The 9,791-nt window shown below is 48.0% G+C and overlaps 2 protein-coding genes across 5 annotated transcripts; one reads left to right on the top strand and one right to left on the bottom strand.

Moving 5' to 3' along the window:
- Positions 1–1,361: 1,361 nt before the first annotated feature.
- LOC103640455 (uncharacterized) lies at positions 1,362–4,939 on the bottom strand. Its single transcript, XM_023301104.1, has 7 exons — positions 4,727–4,939; positions 2,968–3,248; positions 2,789–2,875; positions 2,549–2,615; positions 2,405–2,464; positions 2,158–2,204; positions 1,362–2,061 (listed from the first exon to the last, which is right to left on the bottom strand). The coding sequence occupies exons 1-7, from the start codon at positions 4,937–4,939 to the stop codon at positions 1,953–1,955; spliced, it is 864 nt and encodes a 287-aa protein (XP_023156872.1). The 3' UTR covers positions 1,362–1,952.
- Positions 4,940–6,059: 1,120 nt separating this feature from the next.
- Positions 6,060–8,535, top strand: LOC100281693 (beta-carotene hydroxylase). Of its 4 annotated transcripts, none has more exons than XR_002749182.1 (7): positions 6,060–6,722; positions 6,822–6,884; positions 7,004–7,213; positions 7,304–7,429; positions 7,529–7,585; positions 7,687–8,077; positions 8,205–8,535. XR_002749182.1 is itself a non-coding variant. In XM_023300983.1 (6 exons), the coding sequence occupies exons 1-6, from the start codon at positions 6,075–6,077 to the stop codon at positions 7,774–7,776; spliced, it is 1,194 nt and encodes a 397-aa protein (XP_023156751.1). In that variant the 5' UTR covers positions 6,060–6,074; the 3' UTR covers positions 7,777–8,529. The 4 variants fall into 4 exon arrangements, 2 of the variants coding, with proteins under 2 accessions (XP_023156751.1, NP_001148085.1); XR_004852461.1 differs by having other exon boundaries at positions 6,177–6,717; XM_023300983.1 differs by having other exon boundaries at positions 7,687–8,529.
- The last annotated feature ends 1,256 nt before the right edge of the window (positions 8,536–9,791 follow it).

The raw sequence follows: 9,791 nt of genomic DNA on the forward strand, positions 1-9,791 counted from the left end.
CGCCCGACGACAGAAGGCAAAGATGGCCTTCCAGATTTGTTCTCAACGGCTCCTAGCTGCCTTGGGGCTATAAAAGGGACCCCTAGGCGCATGGAGGAGTACACCAAGCAACTCTTGAGCATTCTTGATCATCCACACTCAGTCTTTGCGCATCCGTTTGTGATTCTAAGTGATTCGAGCTCTGTTCTTGTGAGAAACTGTGAGATAGTCTTTGAGCTCGAATCTTGGCTGTGTGTGTGCGCGTTTCGCTGTGGATTTGTGTGTGTTGCTTCCCTCCCTTACTCCGTGCTTCTTTGTGAATCTTAAGTGTAAGGGCGAGAGACTCCAATTTGTGGAGATTCCTCGCAAGTGGGATAAAGATAAGCAAGGCAAAATACTGTGGTATTCAAGTGGGTCTTTGGACCGCTTGAGAGGGGTTGATTGCAACCCTCGTCCGTTGGGACGCCACAACGTGGAGTAGGCAAGTTTTGTACTTGGCCGAACCACGGGATAAATCACCGTGTCTCCTCTGTGTTGAATTCTCTGTGATTGTCGTATTGTGCAAGATCTTCTCTTTAGCCACTTGGCAATTATTGTGCTAACCCCTAACAAGTTTTTGTGGCTATAAGTTAAGTTTTTACAGGATCACCTATTCACCCCCCCCCCCCCCCCTCTAGGTGCTCTCAGTCCCGAGAATGTGAAGAGAGGTAGAGGTCGACCAACCTTGACGTGGACAGAGGCTGTGAAGAGGGACCTGAAGGAGTGGAATATTGATAAAGAGCTCGTCGTGGATAGGAAGGGGTGGAAGTGTGCAATTCACGTGCCAGAACCTTGATTCATAGTTTCGCTTTTCCTCCTTAACCGTTTGACCTTTTCTTGTGCCCATTTAGATCTTGCTGGTTCTTGTGGGTTTTATCTCTTTTTATGTGTTTTCCCGTTTCGTCGTTTTTCGGTTCTCCTTTGCGTTTGTTTCCCTTTTCTTTTCTTTGGGGTTGAGCTCTGAGGTTTTTATACGGGGTTTCATCTCTAGCCTACCCCAACGTGCTTGGGACAAAAAGGCTTTGTTGTTGTTGTTGTTGTGATGTTTCATTGTGTTTTTGATTTTTCTAAATATTTCCTATTTTTCTTTGATTTTTTCTGATTTTTCTGAAGTATTTTGTATAAGAGAGGTTTTTAGCCCCTTGGTTGCCAAATTGTGGTAGAGAAATACACCCGAGTGGAAAAAATCCTCCCATGGAATTGAAGTGTTATTTAAAATCCCCTTGGTAGATTAATTCCCTAGATTTTTGTCTATTTGTTGTCAAACTAGCCCTAATAAAAAAGTGTGGTTCTCTATTTGGACCCTCCATCACGCCTGTCTAGTTTTGATGTTACTTCTGCAAAAAAAAGATTAAATTGTGATGACATAAAAATATAGTGGATTAGATAATTCATATAATTTCCACAAGACAATGATGCTGTTAAAGACCAAGTCCCCTCTTCTGAAGCCTAAATCAATGTACAAGGTGGGACATATGCTCGATAAAATGCCAATAGCTAGCTTAAGATAGCACTCGGATGTTTTGAGTGGCTTTGCCAGACTGTTCGTTTGTTTTCTGGGTAGCTGAAGGAGGAGTAGATGTACTAGACTTGCTGCTTGCTAAGATCTTCTTGAAATCTGTAAGCTGGATTCCCCAACACTGGATCATTGGTCTTTGTTGAGCTTTCTAATAAAGCTGGGTGAATGCCTTTGATCTGAAGGAAGTTTATCGTTTCTCTTAAACTAAGAATACAACAATCGCTTGGTTCTGTTTAAAGCATAGTATGTACAACTTTAGGGCTAGTTTGACAACTCTATTTTTTCAAGAAATTCTTATTTTCTCATGGAAAATGAACTAATTTCCATTGGAAAAAATGGAAATCCATTGGAAAAACAGGGATGCCCAAACTAGCCCTTAATAGGAAAAAGGCATGCTTGTTCCATAAAAAAACATTTAAAGGCAGACATAGCAGTATAGCACTTTAATCAAACACAATAAAAAGAAGGTATCAAGAAAGAAACCTCTCACAATTCGATCAATTGCGACACGAGGATCATTTGTCCTAGTAAAAATAAACAACAATAGAAATTTACAGAAAATAAAGGTTAACAAATAATCAAGCCATATGTAGATTATGTGGGAAAGGAAACAAATATACCAGCCAAATGTCCAAGCAAAATCTGAGCCAGTTCCAAGTGGAATGAGCTGTCAGAGGACAAGGTACTTCACTACTAAACAAACCCCAGTGTATAGAAGAAACAATGTTCCTTTCCAAAAGAAACCATAGGCACCTACATATTCAAAATAGCATCCTCAACTCTATAACGGTATCACAATATCACTGAAAAATTAAACTGTTTGTAGCATGGTTGAGCAAATAATGTACAAATGTGCAAAGAAAGCACCTCATGAAGCGTACCATCACCTCCAACAGCGATCACAGCATCAGCCCCATCCTTTATAGCCTAGAGTAAGCATATCATCACCAGTGCTTAGAGTAAATAGTCGCCGAGGGGAACCCAGTATTTGACAAGGGAACACGCACGCACCTCCCTTGTGACAAGGGAACACACGCGCACCTCCCTTGTGAATATCCCTTGTGATGCACTCGCAAATCTGATGAGACAATACCAACAAATGTAAACATTCTGTGAGATGAGAGTGGGACCGCCTAACTGCCACCGAATCTGAGACCAAGTGCGGGTTTCACATGGCAAATACAAATCCAGAGTGGAAGAAACTATCATCTAGTGCTCTGCAAGTGCAAGCTATGGACGACAAGGGCTTACGTTGCACTGGTCAGCGAGACGGGTTCGGACTTCGGAGGAGCGGCAGCAACTGCTTCCACTGCTTTCCTCCCGTGCGGCCATTGGCGCCTGCGCCGCGAAGAGAACAGCATTTAGCGCGCAGATTCACAAGGGTTTTATCGGGAGCGAAGGCGTAAAGGAGTAGGGGTGACGGAGCGTACAGGAGGGGTTGACGACGAAAACGAAATCGCGGCGCCGGCGACGGGAGGCGGCGACGCAATCGGAGGTGAGGCCGACAGCGCTGGGCTGGGAGTGCGAGGATGCACGCGGGAGGATCAGCGACGACCTTGGCGTCGCCGGCGCAGCGCAGCCAGCCATGCCGTCTCCTGTCGCTTATTATGTCGATCCCCGACTGTGACTCTGGGGTCTGGGCTGGATGGAGAAGCCGCCTACTGCACGACGAAGCAGATTTTGTGAAATCACGTGTCCGTCCGGGGCTGTCCTGCTGATCAGCAAGCAGTATGTTTTTTTAATCCGGCACGCCTATAACCATGCGTTTGCCATGTTGATATTAACTTTCAGAACTGAGATGAAGGTTTCTCTTCTTCAAATGCATTATATGTAATATTAAGAGCTGCTATATTTTAGGCAGCTGAATTTCCAAGCAACAATTTGACAACCAACCAATACAATTCAAAAGGACCTCTCATATTTTTTTTCTATATAGTCCGATCAAACAATGACAAAATTATATATTGCCGAAATAAAATAGAAGTGCATAAAATTAATGGAAAAGACATGGGTATATATGCTAGATACGTGTAATACGAAGTCTTCATTATGTGTGATGTGTGTATTAAAACTTGCGAGCAGTGCTTAAATTGTTAGTTTGGGATTATAATCTATTCAGATTATATAATCTAACTTATTTTAAATTAACACTTAGTTCAAAATAAATTAGATTATGAAGATGTTTATTTTGGATTATAATCTGCCAGATTATTTAGAGGGGTATAATAAAGTTTATATACATCTAATTTAAAGTTACTCATGTGATGATGCATATAGGCTATAGTATATTAGTTGACAAACAATTAGCCAGGGTATATTTGTAGTGTTGTAAAGCATGGTAATATCTATGTGGATTGAGTGAGATTGAGTCGGTTTAAATTTATAGTAAGTCAAAATCCGTCTCAATCCTATCCAGTACACTCCAATTCACATGGGTTGGAAATAACAAGGTATCTTTGGAAAATATGATTGGACTTCCTTTTCAATTTGTGCGGTGAAGTTGATTATTATTGAATTTGCTCATACCTTGTACTGTGCAAGTGCTAGTGGAGACTAAGTATAGAAGAAGCCAACCCAGATATGCCAGATACTACCTCCGCTCTAATTAGTTTATAACTGGTTTGACTTTTTTACTCTATAGTTTGCTTAATTCATACCGTGTAATTTTCTTATTTTCCAATCTGTTGTTGTGAACTTGTGATGGTACGCAAGGAAGCTGCAAAAAGAATGAACGCAACTACTCCTTCAAAGACACTGCTGATGATGAGGTGGTGATCGATTCCCTCCTTGACGTAATTAAGGGCTTAATGATCGTGTCACGTGGCATGAAAGGAAAGGGTTGAGCGCATGCATCATATCCCATCCAAATCAACGAAAAGTTACCGAGTCCTCGTTTAGTCGTTTTGACCATGGATACGGAGGGATGATGGCGCTACGTGGAAGAAGAATTCGTTATCCTGCACGGCAGTCGGCAGGCGAGCTACGTGTCGGCGAGCCCGAGAAAACGCGGCGGGGGCAGGCCGGTCGGTCGAGTCGGGCTCGCTGGACCTCGCGTCGCCGTCGCAGTCGCCGTCGCTCACCATGAAGCACTCAAGGCACTCGCTTTCTCGATCTCTCGTCCCAGCCGCGCCTCGCCACCACTCTAGCATCCACCCGTCCATCTCGCCAGGTGTCCGGACGAGGGAGTACCTTGTATATTCGCCATGAGGGAAGTGTGGGCGTCGGCAAGTGGGATGGGATCGGCATAGTGGGGCGGCGGCAGAGCACCGGAGAGGGCAGGAGGAACACGAACACCCCCCGTGCTGACACGTTGCTCGCCTCAGCCGTCTCAGACTCTGCAACGCGGAAGAAAATGGTGCATTGCTTGGAACTTAGAAGTGGCGTGTCATGCATTGTTGTCATGTCCACCTACTGGAAAATGGGCAAGAGTACGTGTTCTAGTTTTGTGCGTGCGAAAATGAGTGCCGTATTACTGGAACACAACTGTACCCTGATGCCATATTTTCTTGGTTACGACTGGCTTCGCATAATACTACAAAGTTTAATTAAATTGTAAAGAAATATTTGGAACACGATTCATTACAAAATCGCTTAGCTCCTACCAAGGAGCCCCTCCAAACGAGTTGATAAGAAGATAGAATTTAGATGACGAGCCCTCTATTAACAGGGTGTCAAAAAAAAGCATTAGAGTATGTTTGAGAGCAAGGTAAAATCTCCTTATTATTTAAAATTGAATACCCGCGATCTCTTTGATTTTTCTGGCTCTCAAACAAGCTTTAGGGCTAGTTTGGAAACTACATTTTTTCAAGGGATTTCTATTTTCTTAAGAAAAATGAATTAATTTTTATTTGGAAAATGAAAAATCCGTGAGAAATTAGAGTTCATAAACTAACCCTTATAGTGGGCCAGAGTTGCTTAGGATAGTATATGAGAAACCGCGTTATGACTTATGAAGGCAGGGTGAGGTAAAAATAATTCAACGAGCCATAGTGTGGGTTATTTTAAGACTCAATGTTGGAAGGGACAGGCGACAGAGAGATTTCACAGCCTATCTTGACATTTCACCCATCTTGGATTCAGTCTTGTACGTGAGCCGTGCGGTGCAGTTTCAGGACTGCTTTCTGCGGCCAAAGTGCTTGCGTTGCGTAGAGGCAGAAGACACCGTGGGATGGAATATGGATCAACGGGAGACGAGGGAGAGAAGGATCGGCGGGCAGCCTAGCATGTCGGCATGCAGATGCAGTGGTGCGCGCGGGGACAGGACAGGCTCCCCGTTCCGGCCATGCGCCCGCGGTACGGTGGCTGCCCGCACCTACTCTACTCGGGATGGGATGGCCCTGGCCTCCGGGACACGCCGCTCTCCAATGGCCCTCGCCGGGCGGCCGAAGCGCATGCAGCCGCGGAGGACATCGGCCGGGACAGCGACACGTACGATTTACACCATAGCCTGACGAACCAGGCACTATTACGAAGGGAAGGAGAGAGCGACGCGTGTGAGTCAGCTCGCTCGCTCGCTCGCACGCACGCACGCACAGCAATGGGCAGCAGTACAAAGGAAGCGTGCACTGGAGCGTCACTCTCGTCGCTCGCGATTTTCCAGTATAAAAGGAAGTGCCGCTCCCGCTCCCTCTCCGGCCGGCGCACGTCTCGCGGATGTCCATGCGCGCAACTTGACTCCCACCACTACCACCATCCACCGACTGACGACTCCGGCCCACTTGTTCGTCCTCGTCCTCGTCCCCGTCCAGTGCCCCTCCCGTGCGCCGAGGCCGCCACACCCACACGTATACCCAGGCCGGCCAAAACGAATCGGGTCCGTCGGACCGGACGGCTTGAGAGCAACCATGGCCGTCGCGAGGCTGGTGTCCGCCCCGTTCCCTCTCGCCCCGCTCCGCGTCCGGGCCCCCCGCCCGGCCTTGCCCCCCGGCGCGCACGCGGGCCCACGGCCGCCGGTCCTGGCGCTCGCGCCTCCCGCTGCCTCGGCGGCGCCCCGGCGCGCCGTGCCCGCGCGCGCGGCGCCGGAGGACGGCGGCAGAGGGGACGCGGCGGCGGCTGCGGCGCGCGCGGCGCGGAAGCAGTCGGAGCGGCGGACGTACCTCGTGGCGGCCGTCATGTCCAGCCTCGGGATCACGTCCATGGCCGCCGCCGCCGTCTACTACCGCTTCGCATGGCAAATGGAGGTACGGTACGTCGTCGCACGTAACGAGGGGCGTCGCGTCGCGTCGCGCCGGTCCGTGTGTGTCCATTCCCGCTCATGGGTCGATTCTGTGCGGTGCTTGGCCAGGGCGGCGGCGCGATCCCGGTGACGGAGATGGTCGGCACGTTCGCGCTCTCGGTGGGCGCCGCGGTGAGTTCGCCCACTCGTCCTCGGCATGCCGCGGGCCGCGCCGTGTGGTGGGTTCATGGATGGATGGATGGATCGATCTGTGGCGCGGACTGACGTGTTGGTGGGTGGTTTGCGTGCAGGTGGGGATGGAGTTCTGGGCGCGGTGGGCGCACCGGGCGCTGTGGCACGCGTCGCTGTGGCACATGCACGAGTCGCACCACCGGGCCCGCGACGACGGGCCCTTCGAGCTCAACGACGTGTTCGCCATCGTCAACGCCGTCCCGGCCATGTCCCTCCTCGCCTACGGCTTCTTCAACCGGGGCCTCGTCCCGGGCCTCTGCTTCGGCGCGGTGAGTCTCTCTGCCGACGACGATCCACTCTTTGTGCACACGCTAGCTTGGCCGGTTCTTCTCTGACGTGCCTCGCGGCGTCGCTCGCAGGGGCTGGGGATCACGCTCTTCGGGATGGCCTACATGTTCGTGCACGACGGCCTCGTCCACCGCCGTTTCCCCGTCGGCCCCATCGAGAACGTGCCCTACTTCCGGCGTGTCGCCGCAGCCCATCAGGTCCGATCGCCTTCTCTTCTGCCCCACCCCTATCATCCTGCCCCCGTCTGCCTGCCTGTGTTGTTGTAACTGCTGCTGTTTGCTGCTGCCTGCATGCAGATACATCACATGGACAAGTTCCAGGGCGTGCCATACGGCCTGTTCCTGGGGCCCAAGGTTAGTCTCAACTGAACTGAACTGTGCAGATCCATTCCATGTAGAACCTGTGCAGAAACTTATAATAAATCTTTTGGCATACATTCCTGTTGAATCTGCAGGAGCTGAAGGAGGTGGGAGGGACCGAGGAGCTGGAGAAGGAGATCAAGAGGAGGATCAGGAGGAGGGAGGCGCTAGACGCCACCCAATAAGACCTGCTTGCTATTGCTATACACACAGTGCTTTGGCTACTGAATCCCACTGTGTTCTAGCGTTCCCTTTTTTTTTATGTAGCCTAGATGTATAGTATACGAGTGCTAGCGTGTGCACGTAAAAAACCAGGTTGCGAGGGTCTCAACAGGCGACCTGCAGGACCAGCGTCGTCGTGGCGCTGTTTGTCGTCGCCGGAACAGTGACCGTGCAGCTGCCGCCGCCAGTCGCCGGTGGAACAAGACACGGCACAGCCGAAGCGTGAAGACACAAGACAAGCGGCTGGGGGACCTTCCGAATCAGGTCCGGGACACGCATGTGCATGTGACGAGGGATCGTCCTCGTGATACTGTTTCTCCTTTTTTCATGACGATGAACATGGGATGGGATGGGATGGGACGGGACTATGAATCTTGTAAAATTGTCGCAGCCGCTGTCAGAGTCTGCGGCGGATTGTCGGTCCACCTGGCGTGCTCGGCGCAGGCGGCGGCGGCGGCGAAGAGCTGTGCGGGGAGGCCTCCTCGGAAGGAGTTCAGAACCACAGCCAGCAAGGGGATTGAAGGCCCGGGACCCAGGTGATGGTGATATGGCTCAATGGCTGTCGTCAGCCCATGTGCCCAACCTAAGAAAATGTGATAATGTTAGCAATTAGTAAGAGGTTAGAATCATCATGTTTTTCTTATTTCATTAAATTGCATGTAATATCATCATGTTTTTCTTATGTGTCATGTCATTTAATGAGGATAAAACTTCCATAAAAACTCACACTGAGAGTGACCTAAGTAAGTAGGACTCGTGCATCATTTGGAGATAACCCAAGTCTTCAGCATAAACGATCCATGATATGTGAGGACTGAAGACGGCTAAGGGTACTGTTACACATCCGATATCTAATTCAGTATCTAGCGTGTTAAAAAGACATGTAGCGAATATGGGTTTAATAGAGCACCTATAATTCTGGATTAAGGTGCCATAAATGCAATTATCTTGTTAAAGAATAAGTTTTCTCCTTTGAGATATAAAAAATGTTCATTAAGTTTAGTAGCATACAACTGGCTGTTGTAACACTTTGATCTTAGTGTACTAATCTTTTGAGAGTGAGAATTACAAGCTTTTTTTAAAAAAAAAGTTGTTAACATAGTAAATTTAAAGTACAATCAAGTAAAGGTAAGATAAGGGGGAGAATTTTATGTTGATCTCATATGGTTCGGTCAAGAGATCGAATCGGACTCCAACTCCATGCTCTGATCGGCACCCCGTATATAAGCAGGGACAAGGTTTAATCTATCTCCAACTACCCATAAGATTTAATCTATCTCCCACATGGTCAATGAAGAAAAAGATCATCGACGTGCTACCTCTGTCTCTCTGTGTGGAGCTACACTAAAAATATATTCTACAAGTTCTAACACATCTAGTAGCTAGATATGTACAAAATTCTACTGGTCTTAACAAAAACGTCATGCCTTCCATCATCTTTCGACGGATTAACAAGGGCACCAACAATAAAAACGGTAGATTAACAAGGGTAACAACAATTACAACGAGTAAACGATATGTGGAAACAAGAAGGTGCAAAAAGAAAGGCACCATCATTAGGCAGTAATCAAGTCTCTCCTACAAAAAAAGATGTTACTGGAGCCTTATTGGGCATGGCTTCGCTCCACCTTAGAGCAGGTCTACTTCATCTAAAATAAGGTGGTGCATTATGAGTCTATTCCTTAAACTTGGTGGAATGATCTTATTTCTCATATTAGTACTAACTATAAGGAATGAAGTGGTGATGGATCAACTCATTCCATTTCACAAATCAAACAAAAAAAGTGAGAAGTGAGAAGATGATAAAATAGCTCATTGCTACAAATGAAAATGGTGAATTCTTAAAAACTGGTTTGACTACTACAAACAGCACTGCTATCGATGTCAATTTTTTGTATTCGATTTTATGTTGGATCACTTGCATCCGAATGAACTTGTTGGAGTGTTGGACTACTCTACAAGGAGCGATCTGGGGTTC

This window comes from Zea mays, chromosome 9, assembly GCF_902167145.1.
Source record: "Zea mays cultivar B73 chromosome 9, Zm-B73-REFERENCE-NAM-5.0, whole genome shotgun sequence".
Classification (NCBI taxonomy): domain Eukaryota; kingdom Viridiplantae; phylum Streptophyta; class Magnoliopsida; order Poales; family Poaceae; genus Zea; species Zea mays.

Coding starts and splice junctions, on each gene's coding strand:
- LOC103640455 (XM_023301104.1), bottom strand. CDS start 4,939: ATGACAACAATGCATGACACGCCACTTCTAAGTTCCAAGCAATGCACC. Junction 3,249..4,726: donor CCTCATGGCGAATATACAAG/GTACTCCCTCGT, acceptor GCTGATCAGCAG/GACAGCCCCGGACGGACACG. Junction 2,465..2,548: donor GTTCCCTTGTCACAAGGGAG/GTGCGTGCGTGT, acceptor TGCTTACTCTAG/GCTATAAAGGATGGGGCTGA.
- LOC100281693 (XM_023300983.1), top strand. CDS start 6,075: ATGGGCAGCAGTACAAAGGAAGCGTGCACTGGAGCGTCACTCTCGTCG. Junction 7,430..7,528: donor GTGTCGCCGCAGCCCATCAG/GTCCGATCGCCT, acceptor GCCTGCATGCAG/ATACATCACATGGACAAGTT. Junction 7,586..7,686: donor GCCTGTTCCTGGGGCCCAAG/GTTAGTCTCAAC, acceptor TTGAATCTGCAG/GAGCTGAAGGAGGTGGGAGG.